The sequence below is a fragment of the Halichoerus grypus genome, chromosome 5 (genome assembly GCF_964656455.1).
Source record: "Halichoerus grypus chromosome 5, mHalGry1.hap1.1, whole genome shotgun sequence".
NCBI classification, from domain to species: domain Eukaryota; kingdom Metazoa; phylum Chordata; class Mammalia; order Carnivora; family Phocidae; genus Halichoerus; species Halichoerus grypus.
Genome location: NC_135716.1, coordinates 89,904,009 through 89,929,874, shown reverse-complemented (window position 1 = coordinate 89,929,874; position 25,866 = coordinate 89,904,009). Strand labels below are relative to the sequence as shown.

Genomic DNA, 25,866 nt, shown 5'->3' with positions numbered 1-25,866 from the left:
CAAGAGTGGCAACTGAAGGTTGTGATCGATTCTTCTGTTCATGGTCATTCTAAAGGGGTAGCTGTTAATCTCTTCAGCCAAACATCACTATGTGGTAATGTCACATTTCAGGAGATGGAAAATTCAGATAAACAAAAATAAGTGTGCAAGCCAAACACTGTGGGGGACACATAATACACACCTGTGGGCTAAATGAAGCCCATGCCTGCCAGTTTCTGACCTTTGTCATATGGCCAGAATAGAAAAGGAAAAAAAAAATCCCAAACCACCAAATTGTTCCGGGCTTGTCTGTTGTGAACTATGAAGTCATATAACTAAGTTTGCTGGGGATGTATATTCCCCAAATGAATATGCTTTGAATGACGCTATTTTCTTAGACTGCTTGAGATACATAGTGCAAAGTTTTGGTGATACCTATAGTTGCTCAAAAGTTCTGTGTGTGTGTGTGTGTGTGTGTGTGTGTGCACGCACACGCCAGGAGGAGAGTGTTGGCTGGTTGACTGTGTCCCTCTTGTATCTTAGCTATGTTGGAAATACAAGCTGAGGTTAACATAAACGTCAAATGTCAACTGTTTCCTTTCAACAAATCAAAGTTAAAAATAAATTAGAGGCAGTCACGGTTTTCAAGGATCTCACAGTTCAGGCAGAAAAAAATATGTAAAAAATCATTACAATACAACATGGCCAATATGGCAACAGAAATATGTACGTGGTACTTTGCTGTCAGATGAAGGAATGACTGAGAAGTGTATTTAATATTTTTCTGCAAAACATTTAAAAATCTTAAAGTTAAAATATTAAAGTAGTTACCTTCAGTTACATGACTTTTTGTAGTTTTTTCCATTTTAGGGAATGACTGAAACGAAGATAGAATTCCTTAACGATGATGATTATATTACATACACATTCACTTTGCTTAAAAGCATTCTTCATGTGCTCAATAGATCTTTTATGGAAACTACTATAAAATGAATTAGTTTTTAATGGCAATACAAAATTTATTAGATCTTTTTAGCCATTCCTTTCACTTAACAAATTTTTTAAAATGCAAATCATTTTAAGTTGTAGAAATTCCTCTTTCTTCCTTCTTCCTATTTCATTCATTCATTAATTCATTCAACATTTTGATGAACATCAGTTTCTCGAAAGACAATATAAACTTTTATTTAAGAGCCTTCACAATTATTTATGATTTAAGGAAGAGCCTAAAAAGCATTTGGAAAATTCAGTACATGAGGAATCGGATTTCCCCAGAAATAAGAAATTACAAGGAGGGAGCAAAGGCTCCATAGAAGTGGCAGAAACAGCTTTAGTTGTAATATTTTGTCTTGAAGCACCTAATATTGAAACAACAGTAAAAATATTGGTACATAAAATATTTTGTTCTCACCATAACTAGCTTGAGGAGATCTGCAGCGTTGCCCCTCTCCTCCTCAGTTCTGGAATCTTTAACAGTCATTTCCTGTAGCTTGTCTTCTTTCTTTAGAATATGGTTTATATAATCCTAAATCAGCAGAATAAAATAAATCAATATAAAACAGAAATAAGGTAGAAAGAGATGCCAAAATAGTCAATATCAACTTGAAATACTACAAAATGAGTAAGAATATATAAGATCACAATGCTCAACAAACCAGTTACTAGTTGAGCAATCTGGAAAACCTTTTCCTTAATTGTATTAATTAGCAAAGACCTGAAAAGTCCAAAGGCAAAGCTTGGAGGGCCACAAGATATTAGAACTGTATGAAGACCCCAGAGAGGTCCAGCTTCTAACTCTATGCTCCAGTGTCCTCATCAATAAAATGTACAGACTTGGGTTAGATGGTTTCTAGAGTCCTCTCCAGGGATAGTCTTTATGATTCTTCTATGAATGTAAGTTTAGGCTTTGTCCATGCCTTTGCTTCCAAGAGAAATATACTTTACTTTTTCCCTAGGTACCTATTTTCATAAATAAATGGTCCCTTGCTCTATGCCAGGTGCTGGGTATATAACCATAAACGAAAAGCATCTGATCTTGTTCTGAGACAGTTAACAAAGTAGACAGTGAGATGGTACAGATATAGCTGAATCAATTGACTATATATTTACAAATTCTTAAACCATTTCCAAAAACCAACAATGCTTTTCTTCCCTGGACAAGTATCAGATGAATAAACAGATCTACCTTTTTCCAGAGGTCATTAAACCAGTTTCCCATAAAGTAAGAAAGAAGGGGGACTCTATATAGCAATCACATGTAAAAGTTATTTATCTTTTCAATGTCTCAGGGCCTCAATACTTCCTATACCTTATGGGAACCATTAAGTTTTTCTACCTCTCAACCTCCTACCCTCTGGAAAATTGACATTCATGTGTTGCATTAGATAACTAGTGGTAGAATTACATAATTTCAAGTTCCTCAGGAAACCAAGAGGAATAATTGCCCTGTTCCTGATTCTTCTGGATCAGGTTACCTGAATTCCATTACCTTAAGGGAAATCTGCAACTTCAATTTCACCTCATCCTTTATGACCTCGTGCTGGATGAACTGGCGCATCTGTAGCACTTTGGGGCTCTTGAGTATAGGGGCTGGGGCACTTACTAGCTGTTTGGACCCAATGTCAAGGCCCTTCCAAATCTGAGTGCCAAATGGAGGTCCGGGAGTTTTTTTCTGTTAACAAAGCAAAACCACCATCAAAAAAAAAAAAAAAAAAAAAGAATGTTTTAACATTAATTTTATTTATTTATTTATTTATTTAATTTATTATTATTATTATTTTTTTTTTTTTTACTGAGCCCTTATTTATATAGATACTATGCAAGTAACTACTTGTTAGGGAATGCAATAGTAAAAAAAAAAAAAAGAATCTCTGCTCCCTAAAAGTTTCTCAAATATAAGGAAAATTGGTAACAGAACTGGGCAAGCTTTCCTCTTTATATGTGTTACCAGGAATCTGGATATTTTAAAATCCTGCTGCGTTATGTCCCACTGAATAGCATTTAGGGGAGTAGTAAGCAATGTGGTATCATGGAAATGTAGCTTAGCTTATGCCAAATGCATGTGACTATTGCTTACTACCCACAAGTAGCCTAAGACATTTGGAATAAGCAGTCTTGAACTTTCTATTTTCATGTTCATTTTGACCTAGAGAGACTGAGAGAGAAATCATCCCATAGATTTGGGTGGTCTTTGAGCTCACTCTAGATCAAACATGCTTCCAGAGTCTTGGGCACAAATGTCTGCCTCAGAGCCGACTCACGTCTTTATGTTATCCTTGTAACTGATTTTCAGGAGTAGTGTGCTTTGATGCCCTATGTCCTATAGGGTGTGTGATGTGCTTCACTGTAAGCTGCTGTTCCGTGTCTGATACCTGGTCAGAGATAACCACGCAGAGGCTTGCCTGGGCAGAGCCACTACTACTGGACATAGGAGGTCATTGCTATAGGAGTCGCAGAGGAAGAGAATGAGCTTCCTTCATGCATCTTAGATATGGCATATTATTGGTCATCGAGCACTACTTTCAACTTGGATAGAGCCTGAGTGAGCCATTTGGTGTGGCCTTTTTATTTTTCAGATAAGGAAGTAGAGGTCTAATGTGACTCGTCCCAAATCCCACATTAATAATTGGTAGACTCAGGACTAGAATTCAGATCACCTTCATTCACCATGTTGGTTACAGTCACCAAATTAAAATATAGGACTAAGAGGTCTTTGTTATCTTTTTTAAAAAATATTTTATGGGCGCCTGGGTGGCTCAGTTGGTTAAGCAACTGCCTTCGGCTCAGGTCATGATCCTGGAGTCTCGGGATCGAGTCCCGCATCGGGCTCCCTGCTCGGCGAGGAGCCTGCTTCTCCCTCTGACCCTCCCCCCTCTCATGTACTCTCTCTCATTCTCACTCTCTCAAATAAATAAATAAATCTTTAAAAAAAAAAATTTATTTATTTATTTGAGAGAGGGCAAAGAGAGAGAGCACGAGGTGGGGGGGGAGAGGCAGAGGGAGAGGGAGAAGCAGGCTCCTCACTGAGCAGGACCCTGGGATCATGACCTGAGCTGAAGGTGACTCTTAACTGACTGAGCCACCCAGGCTACCCAAGGTCTTTGTTATGTTAAGTGTTCATTATCTGTGCCGTTGCTATTACCAGATTGTTTAGGGGAGCAAAATTCATTATACATCAAAAACATTATCCTCCCTACCTAACACTAGTATGTCTCTCTGATCATATTATCAATGTCTTCATTGATTTAATAATTTAACATCTGATAAATATGCTGGACATATTACACAAATTGCTTGCAAAATGAAATGTCAAATCTTGCACGATGCAGGACTTCATGATTCTTGCTCAAGATGTTTTCTTCCATTCTTTAAAAACACTGTAGGTGGGGCTTCTCTAATCTGACATAATTACAGTGTTTACTTTTTAACACTGTAGTTGCAAATCCTTTGTATAATCTTTCACATTCTTCTTTTTTTTTTTAAAGATTTTATTTATTTATTTGACAGATAGAGAGAGAGCACAAGTAAGCAGAGTGGCAGGCAGAGGGAGAGGGAGAAGCAGGCTCTCCGCCAAGCAGGGAGCCGGACGTGGGGCTCGATCCCAAGACCCCAGGACCATGACCCGAGCCGAAGGCAGCCGCTTAACCGACTGAGCCACCCAGGCGCCCCTCTTTCACATTATTCTTACATGCTTCAGTCTGTGCATTAGTAAATTAGGGAGAAAGGGAGTGTGAAAGACCTAAATTGTGTGTTAAAACTAACAGATAAGGAATGAGAAGGAAAGATTTCTGTATTGCATAATATCAGTAATTCCATGATAGGAGAGGTAGAACATGCATTACTCAGAGTGGATATTTTCATACTATAGGAAGATGTTTGAGCCTGCAATATAGGCTAAAAGAAATAAAACTGAGATTTAGCTAGTCAGGTATATTTCTCTAAAATCTACAAATGTTAAAGTCTTCAAATATAAATCTCCTGAGCCCATTAACAATTTATGTAAGAATGAAAATATGTGAATATATAGGAGAAGACCTGAGACTCCAATACATTGATGGATGGATATGCAAGTGTAGTGACTTCCCAGAAGAAAAAATTTATACCTCAATAGAGGGAAATGTCTCCCATGACCTTGACTGGAGATTAGGAGGAACAATTGTATCTAATTCTTTCTTCATTAGCCACGGTGATGCTTCATGAAAAGGGCGAAGGACAGTGATGCTCAGGGTGCCTGGTTCAAAGAGTTATCAGAGGATCATTTCTCTATCAAAAAGATTCTGAGAAATTCAATAGGTTTTCACTAAATTCAACAAACACTTTTTTTTTTTTTTAAAGATTTTATTTATTTATTTGACAGAGAGAGAGACAGTGAGAGCAGGAACACAAGCAGGGGGAATGGGAGAGGGAGAAGCAGGCTTCCCGCTGAGCAGGGAGCCCAATGTGGGACTCGATCCCAGGACCCTGGGATCATGACCTGAGCCGAAGGCAGACGCTTAACGACTGAGCCACCCAGGTGCCCCAACAAACACTTTTTTAAAAAGATTTATTTATTTATTTGAGAGAGTGTGTGCAAGTGGGGAGAGGGGCAGAGAGAATCTCAAGCAGACTCCCCACTGAGCATGGAGCCCCATACAAGGCTCTATCTCACAACCCATGAGATCATGACCTGAGAAGAAACCAAGAGTCTGACACTTAACCGACTGAGCCAAACCAGGCGCCCCTCAACAAACGCTGCAACACGCAGTGATTGTGATTAAGAACCTTATGATCTAAACAAGAAAAGTGAGGCTTTTAGCTACTGTAACACCTGGAGACTGGGTTTAGATCACATGGAATTATTAATTGATACCTTACCATTCTTCAAAAACCACATCCAGGTCTTGTTGGTTCACTTGAGCTCATCCACTGACCTACTTTGGATCATTTGTGTCTGAGAGATCCTGTTCTGGGCTACAACAACAACCAGCTTTTCTACCCAGATCTACTCTGCGACTGAATCCCACTAGCAGTCAGTGACTGATTACGTTAGGCCATGATTTAAACATTTCTTTGACCTCCCACTGCTTGCTGGATAAAACTGATACCTCAGTATTTTCTCATCCTGCCTCAACTCACACCATTCCTCCTTCTATGCAGCTACTTTGGCCTTTTTCTCCCTCTTCTCTATGGCTTTTTGCTTTCTGCTTTGTACTGTCTCTTCCAAGAAAGCTCTCCCTCCTATTTTAATCAACTGCTACTTTTCCACCAGTTCTTAGCTCCACTGTCTTCAGGGAAGACTTCTAGACTACATCAGATTCCTACTCTAATGGAAACATATTCCTTTCCTTCAAAGACCTTATTCTAATTGATAATCATATAATCACAGTTATTGTGTGCTATACAATTAATGCCTATCTCTCTCATTAAACTCTAAGCTCTATGAAGGCAGGATCCACGCTGTTTTAGCTCACTACTGTATTCCTAATACCCAGCCAGTGTGTTTGGCACATTGTAGGTTATCAAGTAGATGCTAGTTCAATAACTAACAAAGCCATTTGCAATGAATTCTCATATAGTTCTACACATGCACTGCACAACCAGTCAGAGCGCCCACTCTCCATATTCACAGGCAAAGAACAAGGTTTACTATATCATGCACATGTGCATTGATACACTAAAAGATGTAAGTGTGCAGGGATGCAGGCATATTCATAAATAAGTGTAAAGTATATCCCACCAACCAGAGAACAGATAAAAAAGGAACATACATAAACCTAGATACAAAAGATTGGTTCATACATAGATGACATCCAAGTTTATATCTATGTTTAAATACACATATGACATAAACTGATGTTTCTTTTTTTTTTTTTTAAAGATTTTTTTTTTAAGTAATCTCTACATCCAATGTGGGGCTCAAACTCACAATCCCAAGATCAAGAGTTGCATGCTCTACCAACTAAGCCAGCCAGGTGCCCCTCTGATGATTCTTTCTTAATGCATTATGTGTCTCTAATCTTTAGCCACACACTGATTTCTTTAAAATTGATGAGAATAATATAAATACACAATGAATATATATATATAAACTTATCCTATATTTCAGGTTGGCTTTCTAACTCACACATCAAACATATTTTCTTTTCTTATTATATTAAATTCATCAAGGCAACACCTTCAAAATGACAAAAAAAAAAATGAACTTACAAGCAATATCTCACTTTTCTTTTTTTTCCCTACCAAGATGAAAGGAACACATAAATAGAATCATAGCTACATACCTAACATATCTAAAGACAGATTCAAATCTGCTTACAGGTAGGAGAAGGACTCATACACAGTTTATAGGCTGATGCTCAGATAAAGCTTGGAATGAACATAAATAACTGTAGACACAGGTTGACATGGCCAGGTGGCAAGTAGAGTTGAAAAGTGAGCAAAGGAAGAAAGTAGAGTTGACACGGGGGTGGACTGGATAAAGAGGCTGGGAGCTGGTAAGGAGACACAATGACTTCCAGACATTCTGGATTCCCTACCTGGTTGTTCCTGTACTGGGTCCTGGAGAACAACAGTAGAGGATTCTCCATATGCCAAGGATAAGTATTCTTCTATGTCACTGTCACGAAGAAGTTCCACTCCTGATCCATCAGCATAAACGACAAAAAACCTATTTGAAGCAATAAAATCAAACCACTTGAAGTATTAGTTAAAGTGCTCCTTAAACTTGGAATTTAAAATAAAAGTCAGTGGTGCCTGGGTGGCTCAGTTGGTTAATTGTCTGCCTTCAGCTCAGGTCATGATCTCAGGGTCCTGGGATCGAGCCCCGAGTTGGGCTTCCTGCTGAGCAGGGAGAGTCTGCCTCTCCCTCTTCCTCCCCCCTGCTTCTGCTTGTGCTCTCTCTGTCTCTCTCTCTCAAATAAGTGAATAAAATCTTTAAAAAAAAAAAGTCATGGTATTATTTTTATCATATTACCTGGGCACGTGTTCACCATAGATTTGCAGATGATTCTTATAAAGGTGAGTAGATGATAAATTATCATAGCCTTCAGCTTTTTCACTTAGATCCTCTTCCAAATTGTTTTCAGGTACCATAGTTGATATGCTACCATCAGCCATAACCTAAGGGACAAAGTATGTAAGGAACTAAAAGAAAAGAAATGTCATGAAGCTTGTGTTTCCCATTTGAGAAAGCATGTGGTCTTTTGGTATATTCAGAAAATCAAAATTTATCTCCAAGGTAATATTAAGTACAGTTGGCATTAATAAAAGTGAACACCCAGTGGCACATCTCTACTTACAAACCACACCTAGACTGTGAATACAAACTGGAAGACAAACTGAAATATACTCAGAGGAAGGTGGCAAAGATAGCAGGGGACTCAAAACCTTATCTTTTGAGCATTAGTTAGGAACTGGGGATTTAAACATTGACGAGAGAGTACTTATGTGATAGATGTCTTGAAATACTAAAGAAGTGATAGTATGGAGAAGTTTATATTCTGTGATTGCAAGTGCAGAATCAGGATTCATGATACTAAATCTTTAGTATCAGCATGAGATTTAGTATCAGCATGAGATGTAGTATCAGCATGAGAAGAAATGTTCTAGCCATTACTACTATTTAGATATGGCATGGATCTCTCCACGAAGGAGTGTGGTTCAGGCTGAAAGACCATTGAAGGAGATGCCCAAGAAGAGCATTAATGCCTAGAAGAATGCTTGGCCTGAATGTCCCATGTGTTTAAACTTAGAGGGTTTAGGGCTTTAAGGTTCAATTTCAATTCACTATAAATTAAAATTTGTTAGCAGCCTGAACTCATGCTGGGAAGAGTCTCATTTTTTGAGGGCCAAAAAACCAAGCAGGATCAGGGCTACTCTGCATACCAAACCAAAGCTGGGGACTCTGTGCTATGGTTCCAAATCTGAAAAATAACTTCACCACCTACTAGCTGATACACAAACTTCTACTGTTGGGTGGAGGAGTGAAACAAGGAGAAATGCTTAGAGCAGGGGTTGGCAAACCATTTTTTTCAAGGGACAGGGAGTAAATATTTTAGGATTTGTAGGCCACACAGTTTCTGTTGCAACTACTCATCTCTACCATTGTATGCAAAAGCAGTCGGAGACGAATGAGCATGGCTGTATTCCAATAAAACTACATCATGACATTGAGATTTGAATTTCCTGTAATTTTTATGTGTCATGAAATATTCTTCTCCTTTTGAGTTTTCCCAACCATTTAAAAATATAAAAGCCATTTTTAGCTCATGGGCCTATATAAAGAGGTGGCCATGGTTTGCCAGCTTTAGGCCTGGATGTAAGAGGATAGTTGTGGTGTTGAAGGACAGAGAAACAGAAGATAGAGCTCTACCATCTACTAGCTAAGTGCTGCTCCCACCTCCCCATCTTCAATCCTACTAGAACCCTCACTAATTGATACTTCTCACCATGGATTCTCTGCCTAGTCAAGCAAACTCGTTCTCAATTATCCTGGATACAGACCATTCTTATATCATTTCTTTTTGTTGGCATTATTTTTAAATGTTTAGTAATGTTTCTTCCCTTCCATTCTAATTCTTTATTTGGCCTTAACATTTCTACCATCCCAACTGTTTGACTTTCTATCCCCTTAGAAGTACACTTGAGAAGCAAAGATATTGACATTCATTATTGCTTATGCAAAGTATCGGCAGTAAGTGGATAACTAATCCCAAGGCCGCCAAGGTATAAAGCTTCATGGAAGCGCTCTAGTGTGAAATATCTCAAAAAAAAAAAAAAAAAAAAAAAAAATCCAGCCCCTTTCTCCATTCTAATGATGCACTTTACCTGAAAGGTATTTCCCTCAGGATCCAGGACCTCACAGATAACCTCTGATGTGTGCTTCATGATGTACCTGCTAGCTCTTAGCTGCTCACGTTTTTGGAAAGGATGGTATATATCACTGCTTAATTCATGGCAATATATAGCTGAGCAATCCCTATCAATGTGGAGGCAGCCTGTGTTTGGAGGTAACACCTGGAAGGGTAACAGAAAGAGAGAAATTATTTAAAATGTCTTGTTCAACGTGAAGGATTTGGAAAATCATTTTTAGGAAAAAAAATTATACATAGATCTCAGCCATAAATTGTTTTTATCCAGGAAAAAAACAAACAAACAAACATTATCCAAGAGAGGACTTGAGCTTTGGGAAGGTCTCCCTGATAAAGAGGCAAATTGAATAATTAGGGTACAATTCCTTTTGTGTCCTCATAATTTATCTACTCACTTTAATATCTTTTCCAAGTAATTGCCTTGTGCCTTCTTATGTCAGATATTTAACATGAAATAATAAAAATATATTTTAACTGAAGTCAACACACTCGCCTCTATTAAAAATGTTTGGAATCCTTCATGTTCTTGGGCAAAATGTATCTCAAACAGTCAGAAGCTATAGGACAAATGCTTTTAAGAACTCTTATTTGTCTGCGTTCCTCTGGTGGCTGACACGGTCCATAAGTATTAGCTTTCATGTAATAACTTCTGGTTCAGATAGACTCATTTTTGAGGCATAATTCACATACCATAAAGTATACATTCAATGGATTTTACTATGTTCAAAAACATGTGCAAATGTTATCACTAATTTCAGAACATTTTCAGCATCCCAAAAAGAAACACTGATGTCATGAGCAGTCACTCTGCATCACCCCTGACCCTAGCTCCTGGCAACCAGTGATCAGCTATCTCTATGGATTTGAATATTCTAGACATTTCATACAGATGGAAGCATGCAATATGAGGCCTTTTGTGTCTGGCTTCTTTCACTTAGCATAATATTTTCAAGATTCATCCATGTTGTTGTGTGTATCAATACTTCATTCTTTTTCATGGATCAATAATATTCCATTGTATAGATATATAAAATTTTGTTTATTTGTGAGTTGATTGGACATATGTGTTATTTTCACAATCTTGCTATTAACAATGCTATCAACATCTGCATACAAATTTTTGAGTGGATGTATATATTAATTTCCTTTGGACACCTACCTAGGAGTGGAATTGCTGGGTTATATGATAACTCTATTTTTAACTTTTTGAGGGACTGCCAAACTGTTTTCCAAAGTGATTGCACCTTTATACATTCCTATCGGCAATGTATGAGGGTTTCAATTTCCCCACAATCTCACTAACACTTATTACTGTCTGTCTTTTTTATTCCAGTCATTTTTGTGGGTGGGAAGTACTATCTCATAGTTTAATTTGCAATTCCCTAATGACTAATGATGTTGAGCATCTTTTCATGTGCTTATTTGTCATTTATATCACTTCTTTGGAGAAATGTCTATTCAGATCCTTTCCCATTTAAAAAAATTGGGTTGTTAGTCTTCATTGCTGAGTTGTAGTAGTTCTTTATATATTCTGGATACTCGACTATTATCATTTGTATGATTTACAAATAATATCTTCCATTCTGTAGGTTGTCTTTTCACTTTCTGGGTGGTGTCCTTTAAAGCGCAAACTTTTCTCTTTTTGATGAAAGTTTGTGCTTTTGATGTCATCTAAGAAACTGTTGCCAGATTCAAAGACATGAAGATTTGCACTATGTTTTCTTCTAAGAGGTTTGTCATTTGAGCTTTTACAATTAAGTCCTTGTGCTTTTGAATTCATTTCTGTGTATAGTGTAAGATACAGGTCCAACTTTATTCACCATTTGTTGAAAGACTATTCTTTTCGCCACTGAATTAGCTTGGCATGCTTATAAAAAGTTTATTGACCACAAGTTGGTAATAAATGAATACCTAGTCCTATTCTATTGATCTATATGCCTATCTTTATTCTAGTACCACACTGTCTTGATTACTGTAGCTTTGTAGTAAGTTTTGAAATCAGGAAGTGTGAGTCATCTAACTTCGTTCTTTTTCAAGATTGTTTTGGCTGTTCTGAGTACTTCGAATTTACATAAGAATTTTGGTATCAGCTTATCAAGTTTTGCAAAAAAGGCAGCTGAGATGTTAATAAAGAATGTAGGGAGTACTGCCATCTTAACAATATTAAGTCTTCCATAATCTTAACATGTGATGTTTTCTATTTATTAGGTCTTCTTTAATTTCTTTCAGTGATATTTTGTAGTTTTCAGTGTATAAGTCTTATTAAATTTATTTCTAATTATTTTATTCCTTTTTTCAAATCCATATCACCTATTTCACCCATCCCACACTCACCTCTCCTCATTTGTTCTCTATGGTTAGGAGTCTCTTTCTTGGTTTATCACTCTCTTTTTTTCCCTTTCTGCATTTGTTTTTTTCTTAAATTTCACATATGAGTGAAATCATAAGCTATTTGTCTCTCTCTGACTGATTTATTTTACTTAGGGTTATAATTATACTCTGTAGCTCCATCCATGTTGCTGCAGATGGCAAGATTTCATTCCTTTTTTATGGCTGAGTAATATTTCATAGTGTATATATATATATATATATATATATATATATATATACACACACACACACACACACTACATCTTCTTTATCCATTCATCTATCAATGGACACTTGAGCTGTTTCCATAATTTGGCTATTGTAAATAATGCTCAATAGACATAGGGGTGCATATATCCTTCCAGATCAGGGGTTTTGTATTCTTTGGGTAAATACCCAGTAGTGCCATTACTGGATCATAGGATAGTCCTATTTTTAACTTTTTGAGGAAGCTCCATACTATTTTCCACAATGGTTGCACCAGTTCAAATTCCCACCAACAGTGCAAAGTGTTCCTTTTTCTCCACATCCCCATCAACACTTGTTGCTTCTTGTATTGTTGATTTTAGCCATTCTGACAAGTGTGAGGTGATCTGTCACTGTTGTTTTGATTTGTATTTCCCTGATGATGAGTGATGTTGAACATCTTTTCATGTCTGTATGTCTTCTTTGGAAAAATGTCTGTTCACGTCTTCTGTCCATTTTTTAATTGGATTATTTATTTTGTGTGTGTGTTGAGTTGTGTAAGTTCTTTATATTTTTTGGATACTAACCCTTTATCAGATACATCATTTGCAAATATCTTCTCCCATTCAGTAGGTTTTCCTTTAGTTTTTGTTGATTGATTTCTTCACTGTGCAGAAGGAATTTTAATGTTGTCCCAACAGTTTATTTTTGCTTTTGTTTCCCTTGCTCCAGAAAACATATCTAAAAAAAATATAGCTACAGCCAGTGTCAGAGAAATTACTACCTGTGCCCTCTTCTAGGACTTTTATGGCTTCAGGTCTCACATTTAGGTCTTTAATCCATTTTAAGTTTATTTTTGTGTATAGTATAAGAAAGTGGTTGAGTTTCATTCTTTTGCATGTAGCTGTCCAGATTTCCCAACACCATTTGTTGAAGAGAAGTATTTTATTTCTTTTGATGCTACTTTAAACAGAATTGTTTTCTTAATTTCAATTTTGGATTGCTCTTTGTTAATGTAGAAAAATACAATTGACTTTTGTATATTGATCTTATATCTTGCAAAATTGCTGAACTTTTTTATTAGTTCTAATTGTGTGTGTGTGTGTACATTGTGTTCTTGGTAGGTTGCCTTCCTTAGGATTTTCTAAATACACTTTTATATCATCTGTAAAAAGAGAGATGTTTTACTTTTTCCTTTCCAATCTGCTTGCACATTATTTATTCTTATTGTCTGATTGCCCTGGTTAGAGCCTTCAGTACAATGTTGAGTTGGAAGGATGAGAGCGAACATTCATGTCCTGTGCCTGATCTTAGGGGGAAAGCTTTTAGTCTTTTACCAATAAGAATGCTGTTTGTTAGCTGTGGGTTTTTTGTTTTGTTTTGTTTTGTAGATGCCCTTTATGAGGTTGAAGAAGTTTCCTTCTATTCCTAGTGCATTGAGTTTTGTTTTGTTTTTTTTTTTTAATCATGAAAGGGTATTGAATTCTGTCAAATGCTTTTTCTGAGTCTTATGTAGATAATCATGTGGTTTCTGTCCTTTATTTTTTAATATGGTATATTATATTGATTGATTTTTGCATCTTGAACCAACCTTAAATTTTTGGGATAAATCCCACTTGGTAACAATGTATACTCCTTTTTACATGTTGCTGGATTCAGTGGGCTAGCATTTTCTTGAAGATTTTTATCTATCTTCATAAGATATATTGGTCTGGAGTTTTCTTGTGATAACTTTGTCTGGTTTAGGTAACAGGGTAATACTGACCAGATAGAATTAGTTGGGAAGTGTTCCCTTCTCTTCTGTATATTGGAAGAGTTTGTGAAAATTCTTCAGTATTAATTCTTCTGTAAATGTTTGGTAGAATTTACCAGTAATTCTTCCATAAATGTTTGGTAGAATTTACCAGTGAGGCCATCTGGGCCTGGGCTTTTCTGTGTGCTAAGTTTTAAAATTACCAATTCAATCTCTTTACTTCTTATAGGTCTATTCTGATTTTTTACTTCTTTTTTTTTTTTTTTTTTTTTTTTTTTAATTTTTTTATTGTTATGTTAATCCCCATACATTACATCATTAGTTTTAGATATAGTGTTCCATGATTCATTGTTTGTGCATAACACCCAGTGCTCCATGCAGAACGTGCCCTCCTCAATACCCATCACCAGGCTAACCCATCCTCCCAACCCCCTCCCCTCTAGAACCCTCAGTTTGTTTTTCAGAGTCCATTGTCTCTCATGGTTCTTCTCCCCCTCCGATTTCCCCCCCTTCATTCTTCCCCTCCTGCTACATTCTTCTTCTTCTTTTTTTCTTTCTTAACATATATTGCATTATTTGTTTCAGAGGTACAGATCTGAGATTCAACAGTCTTGCACAATTCTGATTTTTTACTTCTTCTTAACTCAGATTTAGAAGTTTGTACCTTTCCAGAAATTTATCTATTTCATCTATGGTATCTAATCTATTGATATTCATAGTATTTCCTTATAATTCTTCTCATTTCTGGAAGGTTGGAAAAAATGTTTTCTCTTTCATTCTTAATTCTAGTAATTTGGGTCTCTCCCCGCCTTTTCTCCCTTTTTCTCTCTCTCTCCCTAAAGGTTTTTCAATTTTGTTGATCTTTTCAAAGAAACAACTTCTGGTTTTGTTGACTCTCTCTATTGTTTTCTATTCTGTCTTTTATTTATTTCTATTATAATCTATTATTTACTTCTATATGTTTGCTTTGATTTTAGTTTGCCTTCTTTTTTCTAGTTTCTTAGGTGGAAAGTTAGGTTATTGATTTGAGATCTTTTATAATATACATATTTAGGCAATATAAAACTAGAAATTTTCCTTTGTGCATTGCTTTTGCAGCATTCCATAGGTTTTGGTATATTAAGGTTTTATTTTCAGTCATCTCAAAGCAATTTTCTTGTGATTTCTTCTCCGTGTTAATTTTCACATATTTGTGGATTTCCCAAACTTCTTTCTGTTACTGACTTTTAATTTAATTCCATGGTGGTGGTAGAAAATATTTTGTATGATTTTGATCCTTTTAAATCTACTGAGACTTGTTTTGTGGTATAACACATAGTCTTTCCTAGAGAATGTTCCATGTGCACTTGAGAATAATGTGTTTTATTGTTGATGAGTGGAGTGTTCTATAGATGTCTAGTAGGTCTTGTTGGGTTATTCTGCTGTTTAAGTCTTTTATTTTTCTTTTATTATTCACTTTTATTGTTTATTATTTTATCCATTACTGAAAATGGGCTACTAAAGTCTCCCAAATATTATTGTTGAATTGTCTATTTCTCGTTTTAACTAAGCCAGTTTTTACTATTTAAAACTAGACTTCTTTTTCTTTAATTCTGAACTCAGATCAAGTGTAGAAGCCTTTATAGTTGTAAAGGTCAGTAGTAAAACCTTTTCATCATTGCTCAGAACTTATTAGTCTCACACACACACACACATCTCCCCTTCTCCTTCCCCCAATCTCATTCATCAAGTCCTCAGTTATACACAGTTACCTTTACACACACACATACACACACACACACACACACACAGCTCCAGACACAAGCCCTTATTATTTTAAATTACGTTTGCTTCTCAGAACTACAGAGATCATGCATCAGGTAGACTGGAAGGTCTTCTGATGCTCAGATTTGGCTAATTTCATCACTGATCCACTTCAGTAAGAGCAGATCTCAGAGAAAAAACTTGACATTTTAAATTGTATAATGTACAACTCTGGAAATACTTAGGTGTTTTGGACGTGTTGTTAGGTGCCTAATATGTTTATAGTTATGTTTTCTTGATGGAGTGATCCTTTTATCATTATAACATAACCTCTTTGTCTCTGATAATATTTTGTTGTAAGATCTATTTTGTCTGAATTAGTATAGCCACTCTAGTTCCCTTTCAATTACTTATTACAGGTCTATCTATTTTCATCCTTTTCCCTTCAAACTATTTGTGTCTTTGACCATATAAGTGTATCTCTTGTCAACAGCGTATATGTGGATCATGTTTTTTAATCCATTCTTCCAATATCTGCTTTTTTATTGGATTATTTAATCCATTTATACTTAATGTAATTACTGAAGTCAGATTTATATCTTCCAATTTTTTATTTGTTTTCTATATGTTTTATGCTTCTTTTCCCCCGTATTCATCCATTACTGCCTTTAAATAGACATTTTTAGTGTGCGTTTTAGTTCCCTTGTTTCTTTTACTATATATTTTTCCACTATTTTCTTAGAGTTTCTTGAAGATCACAAATAATGTGTTAATTTATAACCATCAAGATTAAAATAATACTAACTTAATTTCAATATTATACAAAATCTTTACTCCTATATAGCTCTATTCCTTCCCTCCTACTTTGTGTTAGTATTGTAAAAAAACTTACATTTTTATACATTATAAGCACATATTCCTTGGAATCTAGAAAGCCACATTCATGTGCAGGACTGAATGCATGCCTGGAAAAGAGCTCAGAAATCCCTAATCTTTCACTCTTGCTGATCAAGAGGATCTGCATAAGCAGGGAGTGAAGGCTAACTAGAGTTATGAACTTCCAGCTGGAGTACTGAAAAAAATACCCCAGTATGCAAACAGAGCCCTCAGAAGAGGATGATTCCAAGGAATGTGTCAGAGCTTTTCAAAGCCTTATATGGGCTTCTGTTCCCCAGCTGTTCCTTTTAATTTTTTTGTTCACCCTCTTGTTTGTTATTGCCACTTCAGGCAGCTGTAATGTTAAATAATTACCCCCATTTGGGGAAAAGTCTGTGGTGAGTGAGCTCAGAGTCAGATCAAATAAAGATAACCCTTGCAAATGGGGTTTCCAGGGAACAGCCAAACAGGTCAACAATGACAATATTTGTGATGAAACTTTTGGAGAGCTCTAAATCTATTCTTCCTCTTTCGGTGTTTGCTGGCATGCTGGTTTTCATTGCTATCATGAATGTGAGGGTGTTGATTTTCAAGGGTACCATGAAGCTGGGGGCGGGGAGGGGAATATGGCAAGTGAAATCACCATGAATCTTGCTGTACTTCCCAGGATCAAGTCTTTCTCTTTCTTTGCTTTTCTGATTGTTGTACTCCTTTGGTTAATTTCCAGAGTTCTGAAAAAGTTGATTTTGACAATATTTTCAGTTTTCTAGTTGTTTTTGTGTAGTAATGTATTTTCGGAGGTCCTTACTCTACTATTCTGGAAGTGTCTCATACTGACTACCCACCATTGCCCAGGCCCAGAGAACCCCATTGGACCTTGGCTAATTCTGAGACTTTTCTGTGGTTTCAGGCACATTTTAGAGTAGGCACTGGTGGCTGGTTAAATTTGCAACTTTCCTGGCCTCCAAAAGTCCTCATCAAAATGGACCCAAACTGTCAGATTTGACTCCATGATTTACTGAAAGCTGCTCTGGACAGAAAAGGGATGTCCTGTAACACCCACTGTTAAGACACATACCGTAGACCAGGTGAAGCAACAATATAGAAATGACAAAAGTAAACCTAATAAACAGGATGTGCATTTCTTTCTAGGAAGTTAACCTGGAGAAACATCTATGCTGAAGCCTACAGGCTCAACATGGCAAATATAGTGATGACCCACATTTTTTGCTAGAGATTGTTTTTGATTAACCCGATAGCCAGTTAGCAAATAGAATTCTCATGATTTTACATTCTCATATTTTACATATACTGCTCAAAGTTTACTATAAAATTTGCCTCTTCCAACTGATTTCACATACCGAGTAGAGGATATAACCACATTCCATTATTATAAGGTGTTTGTTTATGGTATTGCTAACAAAGACAAGGACTCTTGAAGTCCTTCTCCAAAGTATTCTTGTAAATGCTTATTACATTTCTGTATCTTCCCCAAAGGAACCACTTAGGCTGGATCATACTGGCATAGAAGAATAGTCTGACTACTCTCTTTCAGAAGCCTGTTCCAGCAGATACACACACACACATACACACACTTTCCCCAGAAAGACAATAGGCCTTCTGGTCTAGGGAAACTGGTTTCAGTTCCTAGAACGAGGGACAGAGGAAGGTTTCCCATGGGGGCTAATAGACCCAGATTTATCATCTTGTCTTCCTGAAACCCTCTAGCTGGGTGGATGGTCCCACCCCTACTTGTGACACATTATAGTCATAGAGGATAGCAACTGTTATACCTGCCTCCTATTTGATGTCTTGGTTAATCTTTTTAGTGCTGCTAAGGTACAATGGTGGATAATACCAAGCTCTACCTCCTTTTTTTTTAAATTACATTGCTTAAAATCCAGCCTCGCTCATCATACTGCCCATTGTTCTCATGCTGGTGAGTGATGAAGTGATGACCAACCAATAGGGGATGGGCAGAGGGTATTTTTGAATGCCATCTTTCAGTGCTATACAACTACAGAACTATAAGAGGTGTTGGTAAATTTATTTGGAGGGTTTTTTTTTGTTTTTTTGTTTTTTTTTTTTTCCAGTTGGGAACTAAGGTCTGTGTGTTTCTCAACCAAGAGTGGCCAACCTTCCAATCCATTCTTGCGCTGTGTTTTGGGAGATTGGGCAAACCTGGAAGGAACAAGTGGCTACACAATAGTGGCAGACATCGAATGTGTCTTAGTTGGATCTCTTTTCTGTTTATGTCTCTTTCTCCAGTGGCAACTGTCATTGGTTCTAAAATTCCTTTGCCCTCATAGTTGTAACCATTTGAGTTTGGGACTATGATAAAAACAAGACAAAAAGTGGCCTCATCACACAATCTTAGGGGATTCTCATGACATCTGGTAGCACACGTGGTACTGGAATATGGATGCTGCCAATCTGCTGGAAAAAATGGACATTCTGAGTATTGTAGAAGAAAAATTGCACCCCTTAGCCAACTGCCACACTTCACAATTGTGTCTCATTTTCAGCACCTGCCTTGCTCCATAACAGTCTACACTGGAAGAAGAGGGAGTAGGATAACATTATTTGGAGAGATGGAGGGATAAACTGGCTTTAGCAGCTTTCACAATAACAAATGTTTGTCACTGAGGTCTTTGTCAGTCATCTTCTGGTTTTGTGCTCTCAGTATCCTGTGACATTGTATGTGACATCTTGGCACTTGTGTCTCTTCTCCGGCAAGTGGAAAGATGAGGGCAAATCCTTCCAAGGCTAAAGGGACTAAAGGCTGACACGAGGTGGTTGTGATTAATAGGGAAATGTAGGAAGGGACAGGAGTTGCTAACAGTGCTCCCTCCTGAGCCTTCAAGAACAAAGCTTTGCAAGCTGCTCTCCTAGGACCACACAGATCATATGCTCCCTCCCATCCTGTGGGGACTCTTGGTGAAGTGGCAATGGACTAGAGATGGGAAGGACGGGAGAGTGTGAATAAGGACAGAGGTGGCAGGAGGTGAAGCTGGTCGGGTAGGCACAGGACAGATCACATGAGTGCTTCTAACAGTGCCTGCCACCTACCACATAAAAGATCCCCAACAAATACATTCTGGTTTAAAACCTTGATCCCAAAATACCAAAGCATTGTAAGACAAGCAGGACAGTGTTTTTCTGTAATGGACTGTAAAAAGAAGATGAGTAAGTAAAAAGAGAGTGAGAAGTGTGTTCTAAGAACACGAGACAAAAGGAACAACAGCTGTACATGGCAGGAATATTCACGACCCCAGAGGAGTGGGTTTTCTTAGTTGAATGGACACTTCTCTTTGGCACTCCTCATTTCCCCCTAGACCCACCTGGTATGTTCCTTGTGGCTTTGCAATAATAGATGTCCCATCCCCAAAGGTGGCACAGCAGCTACTGTCCTCGCAGTTGGTGATGATAGTGGCATAGTGTGAGTTTTCTATCCGCATGCACTTCACCTGCCTGGTGACAGTTTGAGGACTTTCAGCTGCAAGCAAATGCAAAGTAAGCAGATCTGACAGGACGCACACATTGGGAAACACGCCTGCCTGCTGAGTTTGCTCCTGTCTCCTGGCCACCTGGCCTAGAAGTTGAGACCAAGTGCTGAGAACTCACTCCACGGGGCTGGTGTGTGGCCTACTCACTGTCAATGCAGAGTAATTCTTTCAGAATAATTCTTCCTACTTAATTTAGTGTGCTGTTTTGTTCTCACTACTGTTTTTATTTTGAGAAATTGAAAACACCCAGAAGAGCATAACAAATAATTTAACTATTCATATACTCACCAATCAAAATTTACACTTGTTAATAGTTTGCATATCTGTTTCAACATTCTTAATATGTATATAAGAGAAAAATTACAGGTAAGTTGAAGTTCACTTTTCTCCTTATCTCCGGGTTTATTCCCTTCTCTTGAAGTCTACTTTTATCTTTTCTATAAATATATGAATCAAAATAATGTATCATCTTTTGTGGGCTTTAAATATGCATACATTACATATTGCTGTATGTATCATTCTACACCTACTTTTTTCTACTTGACATCGCTTTGAGACCTTTAGCCATCTTGATATATAGGTGTGTGGGTATTTGTGTGTATGTGTGTACTTCATTCCTTTTAACTACTGTATAGTATTCTTTTGTAAAAATATACTGCATTTTATGTTTCTATTCTGCTGTTGATGGACATCTATTTCCCAGCATTTTGATATCATGCTTGGTGTTGCAAGTAGCACCCTGAACCTGTTTCCTTGTACAAATGGGTAAGAGTGTTGTTAAGAGTGTCTTTCTACATATACCCAGAAGTGGAGTCAGTGCATCATAGGATATGCACATTTTAAGCTTATATTTTTAAATTGCCCTCTCCAGTGGCTCTTTTAATTCTCCCTCTAACCAGTGGGATATGAAGGTTGGTCTTTTCCCACTTGCTTGCCAGTTTTTTTGCACTTAATTTGGCAAGGAAGCATTTAATGCATTAAACAAATAAAATCTGGAATTAAAGAAAAGGGAGTCAGGGAATAATTTGCCTTTAAAAATCTTGTTTAAATTTAGGTTAGGAAGGGCGTTATGCTTTTAGAGTCTCTGCCCGGGTGTCTGTTAACTAGCATCTGCAGCTTGTTCTTCTCTCACACCGTCTCTCTGATAATGAGAGGAATGTTCCGAATTGAAGGAGGACCTTACTGAGGTCACCTATATGCAAATCAGGTTCCATAAGTATCAACAGAAACAGGTCTGAGAGCTAATGTCCCAGGCAATGAAGTCATGATCATTAACTTTTAGTTGCCACCAATCCAGACTATATTTTAGCAGTGAAAATGGAAAAAGGTACTATTACTACCCATCTATATAGTAATAGATAGCCAACTAGATAGCCAACTGGAGCTTTTATCACTCCCACATCTGTTGAGGATAAAAAAAAAGTAACAAAAGGGCCACAGAGGCCCTGCTCTAGACTGCACGTGTATTCTTTGGTTGAGAGCATTCTTCAAAAAATTATTTTTCTTATGTGTGGGTTAAAAAAAAGCAGTGACGTTTCTACTCATCTTATTCTAAAGACACAAATATTGTCACATGCTTGAAAAATAAACTTACTTATTTTGTGATCATCTGGAGGAGTAATATGATCTTCATAAACTTGATAAAAGGTTGTGATTCTGGTACCATCAGCATGATCCACTATCCGAGTACCATCTTTTCTTTCCACAATGACCACTCTGTCTTCTCGAGTTGTCATGACCTGAACATACAAAGGCAGAGCACGATCATTTGGTCAGGTGGTTCATCCCAAGTGCATTTATTTTTATACCTCATTGAATACCATCAAAATCTTGGTTATCCATTTATAAGCTAAAGTTTGATCTCCTCTACTTGGTCAAAGCTTTGCAACAATCCTGGAAGGCAGGCAGTGCTATCCCCATTTTGTAGATGAGGGAATGTAGGTTTAGAGAAGTTAAGAAATTTGCTCAAGTTCACTCAGCAAGCGCCAGGGCTGGTGTTCGACTAAGGCTGTTTGACTTGGAAATTGATGCTCCTCCCGTCATTGTGTATTTGTGAGAAACAAAGTTAACATCAGGACTGGCCTGGCCCCGGTCTGTCTGGGAAAATGATCCCAGGTCCTGCCTCCTTGAAAATTACAGGTGTAAGGTGAGCATGGCCGGCGGAGGCTGCATTGCCTGCCATGCCATCTCAGTCTAATGTCATCAGAACAGAACATGAAAATTGGTGGGGAACAGAGGCTGTGGCTTCTCTGTGTTTCAAGCCGATCCACACACTCACAGGCTCTTGTCTGTGGCTGCCGGTCGTGCCCCATGTGGGCTGGAGGGGTAAAGGAAGCTGTGCCTGTGGCTTGTTGCTGGGCCTCCCAGTTGGACGAGGGCGCCCCACTGATCACGCTGCATTTGCTGCCTTGTGTCCTTCCCTAAAGCGGAGCAAATGCAGGTGCAGATTAAAGCCTGGATGTTTGTTAGTTTGATTGTCAATTTTAACCTGTAATGTCTTCTATTCCGGTGGAGAGGGTTACTGTGGAAGATGGATGGAAGGTCTGAGAAGGAAAATAGCTGTTATCATCCAAGGCAGGAAGCCGAAGGGTGGTAACCTGGTCAGCCCCGTATGTCCCAGGTCTGTTCCGATGTGGAGTGCCGGCCATGTGCTGTGAACTGTGACAGGTGCTGGGGGTACGATATGGGACGAGACTAAAGTTTAAGTCCCTATCCTCCAGGAGTTACAGACCATAAGAAAGACGGTCATTAAGGAAGACCCCAAAGGAGCCCTTGGAGGGATCACCTGGTCAGTGTCTATAGTGAGACTTCTGATGTGGTTTGGCTTCCCCTCAGAGGAAGCAAGGCCAGAGCTTGGTTTGGGTGTGTTGGTGCAGGGGAGCAGCACGGGGGACTCAAAGGACCCCAGGAAGCAGTGAGGAGAAGGGTGGGAGATGAGGCCAGAAGGTGAAGGACCAAATGAGAGAGAGCTTTAAACTGTGATTAAGGACTTCAGCCTTTCTCCCAAGGAGAGCCAAAGCAGGACTAAAGAGTAGCAGTCACAGAAAAAAAATTCACTTAGTCCTGACAAGTGCTTCACTCTGAAAGAACGATCAGGCCCTTACATACAGTAGCTCAATGGTTGACCAGTGAAGCTCTACACCCCCAGTTGTGTGTGTGTGTGTGTGTGTGTGTGTGTGTGTGTGTGTTTGTATGTGTATGTGTAGATGTGGCAGATATGGAGATGCACGGCGTGTGTCTCTCTTCAAGAGAGGACTTGCTCCCCAACTGTGGGGTGGGGGGCTATCAGCAAACAGCTTCCGGCTCTCAGCTCTTTCCGTGTCTGCCCCAGGTGCAGAGAGATGCTCTGCCTGACTCACAGCTTCCCAGAGTAACTGTGTCCAGTGACTGAGTGAGGCAGGGACATACCAGTCTGCTTCCTGCTACCAGACTCGGGACGCTGAGGCAGAGCATACTGGCTCCTGAGCCCCTGCCAGTTGGCTGAAGCTTTGTCTGGTCTGTGCCTCAGCTCTGCTTCTCCCTCTGCCCATTTATGCTTCCTTCCCTCCTTCCTTGCACGGATGGTGTCCAACTGGCAATAACAGTATTGCAAATTATGTAATACATATTTCAATCATTGAGTATTTTCTAACTTGTACTGTCCTAAGTGTAAGGGACACAGTATTTCACTGAAGAGTCCAAATGGATGTGACAGCACGTTTGTTAGCTGTGTTTTGATTCAAATATCTGTGGCTATTGGAAGCAGGTGATAATTGCCTTCTTATCTCTTTATGGTAGGCAGAAATCACTATATATGAGAGAAATGCATGCTGTCATTATTTTAGGTTCTTATCATTGGAACTCTCAGCCAATGTGTTAAATGAGAAATACTGCTGAAGAACATAGTGGTTGAAGTCAGAATGGCTAAAATTAAAAAGTCAGGGAATGACAGATGTTGGCAAGGATGTGGAGAAAGGGGAACCCTCCTACACTGTTGGTGGGAATGCAAGGTGGTGCAGCCAATCTGGAAAACAGTATGGAGGTTCCTCAAAAAGTTGGAAATAGAGCTACCCTACGACCCAGCAATTGCACTACTGGGTATTTGCCCCGAAGATACAAATGTAGTGATCCGAGGGGGCACCTGCACCCCAATGTTTGTAGCACCAATGTCCACAATAGCCAAACTATGGAAAGAGCCAAGATGTCCATCGACAGATGAATGGATAAAGAAGATGTGGTGTATATATATACAATGGAATATTATGCAGCCATCAAAAAATGAAATCTTGCCATTTGCAACACCGTGGATGGAACCAGAAGGTATTATGCTAAGTGAAATAAGTCAATCAGAGAAAGACAAGTATCATATGATCTCACTGATATGAAGAATTTGAGAAACAAGACAGAGTATCATAAGGGAAGAGAGGAAGAATTAAACAAGACGAAACCAGAGAGGGAGACAAATCATAAGACTCTGAATCTCAGGAAACAAACTGAGGGTTGCTGGAGGGGAGGGGGTGGAAGGGATGGGGTGGCTGGGTGATGGACATTGGGGAGGGTATGTGCTATGGTGGGCACTGTGAATTGTGTAAGACTGATGAATCACAGACCTGTACCCCTGAAACAAGTAATACATTATATGTTAATAAAAAAATTAAAAAAAAAAAGAATATAGTGGTTGAGAGCACGAGCTCTGGAGTAAAGCTGCCTGAGTTCAAATCCTAACTTCACAGATGGCTGGGCAACTTAGGCAAGTGGCTTAACTTCTCTGTGCTCTAGTTTCCTCATCTGCAAAATGAAGGCAACACTAGTATCTTCTTCAGGGATGTAATGTGGATTAAGCGAGATAATGTTGGCAAAGTGATTAACATTCAGTCAGTCATCAAGTCAGCAAGGGTTAATACTAGCTCTTTAGCCAGTAGAGATATTTACTATTATTTAGAATTATTCGAACATTTCAAAACACCACATAACACTGACACTTTCTGGTCACCATATGGTGGGAAAATTATTATTCTCAGTGGTGGGAAGAATACAGTAGTAAGAATATTTACTGAACACCTGCTAGTGTTGGATCTGGCATCATCTTATCAATTGTCTCAGGTATGACTATTATCTCCATTTTGTAAATAAGAAAAACTGGATTAGAAGCTTGTCCAAAGTCACACAACCAGTAGGAGTGTGGCTGGGGTTCAAAACCAGGTCTGTGTCACCACGAGGGCAGTGCCCACACCTCTAATTTAGTGATACTTCATGTCAGGTGTCATGAAAAAACATCCATTTTCAATTTGGTTTCATACAACCGTGTGATTTCTTGGCCCTTATTTCCCTGGTGGCTAAGCACACGGGATCTGGAATGCAACCTTGGGGTTCACATTCTGACTCTACTACTTGCTGTGTGCTTTTGGGAAAATTATTTAACCTTTCTGTTTTTGCCTCATCTGTAAAATGGAAACAACACAAGTCTGTTGTGAGAATAAAAGGAGAAGAGGGCTTGGCAAACAGCAAGCGATCAGTCAATATTATTATTACTGTTGTTTTTATTTATCTGTTAGGTGTCTGATGTTCAACGAATGCTTGAATCCAGGCTCTTGGACATTGGTTCATGTTTCCATAATGGTGATAG

At 38.3% G+C, this 25,866-nt stretch overlaps 1 protein-coding gene and 2 non-coding genes across 3 annotated transcripts in view; all 3 read right to left on the bottom strand.

Moving 5' to 3' along the window:
- Positions 1-25,866, bottom strand: part of SPAG17 (sperm associated antigen 17) — a 219,474-nt gene that overhangs the window by 23,682 nt on the left and 169,926 nt on the right. Inside the window, exons 30-38 of the mRNA XM_078072554.1 lie at positions 21,856-22,000; positions 20,097-20,251; positions 9,784-9,972; positions 7,931-8,076; positions 7,494-7,624; positions 5,082-5,209; positions 2,468-2,650; positions 1,391-1,504; positions 811-856 (exon numbers count right to left, since the gene is read on the bottom strand). Of these exons, the coding sequence (XP_077928680.1) occupies positions 811-856; positions 1,391-1,504; positions 2,468-2,650; positions 5,082-5,209; positions 7,494-7,624; positions 7,931-8,076; positions 9,784-9,972; positions 20,097-20,251; positions 21,856-22,000 (1,237 nt within the window). The remainder of the gene's footprint in view (positions 1-810; positions 857-1,390; positions 1,505-2,467; positions 2,651-5,081; positions 5,210-7,493; positions 7,625-7,930; positions 8,077-9,783; positions 9,973-20,096; positions 20,252-21,855; positions 22,001-25,866) is intronic.
- LOC118522184 (small nucleolar RNA U2-30) lies at positions 15,730-15,799 on the bottom strand. The gene has a single exon (XR_004910518.1). It is a non-coding gene; the product is annotated as a small nucleolar RNA U2-30 (small nucleolar RNA).
- On the bottom strand, positions 15,968-16,047 carry LOC118522185 (small nucleolar RNA U2-19). The gene has a single exon (XR_004910519.1). It is a non-coding gene; the product is annotated as a small nucleolar RNA U2-19 (small nucleolar RNA).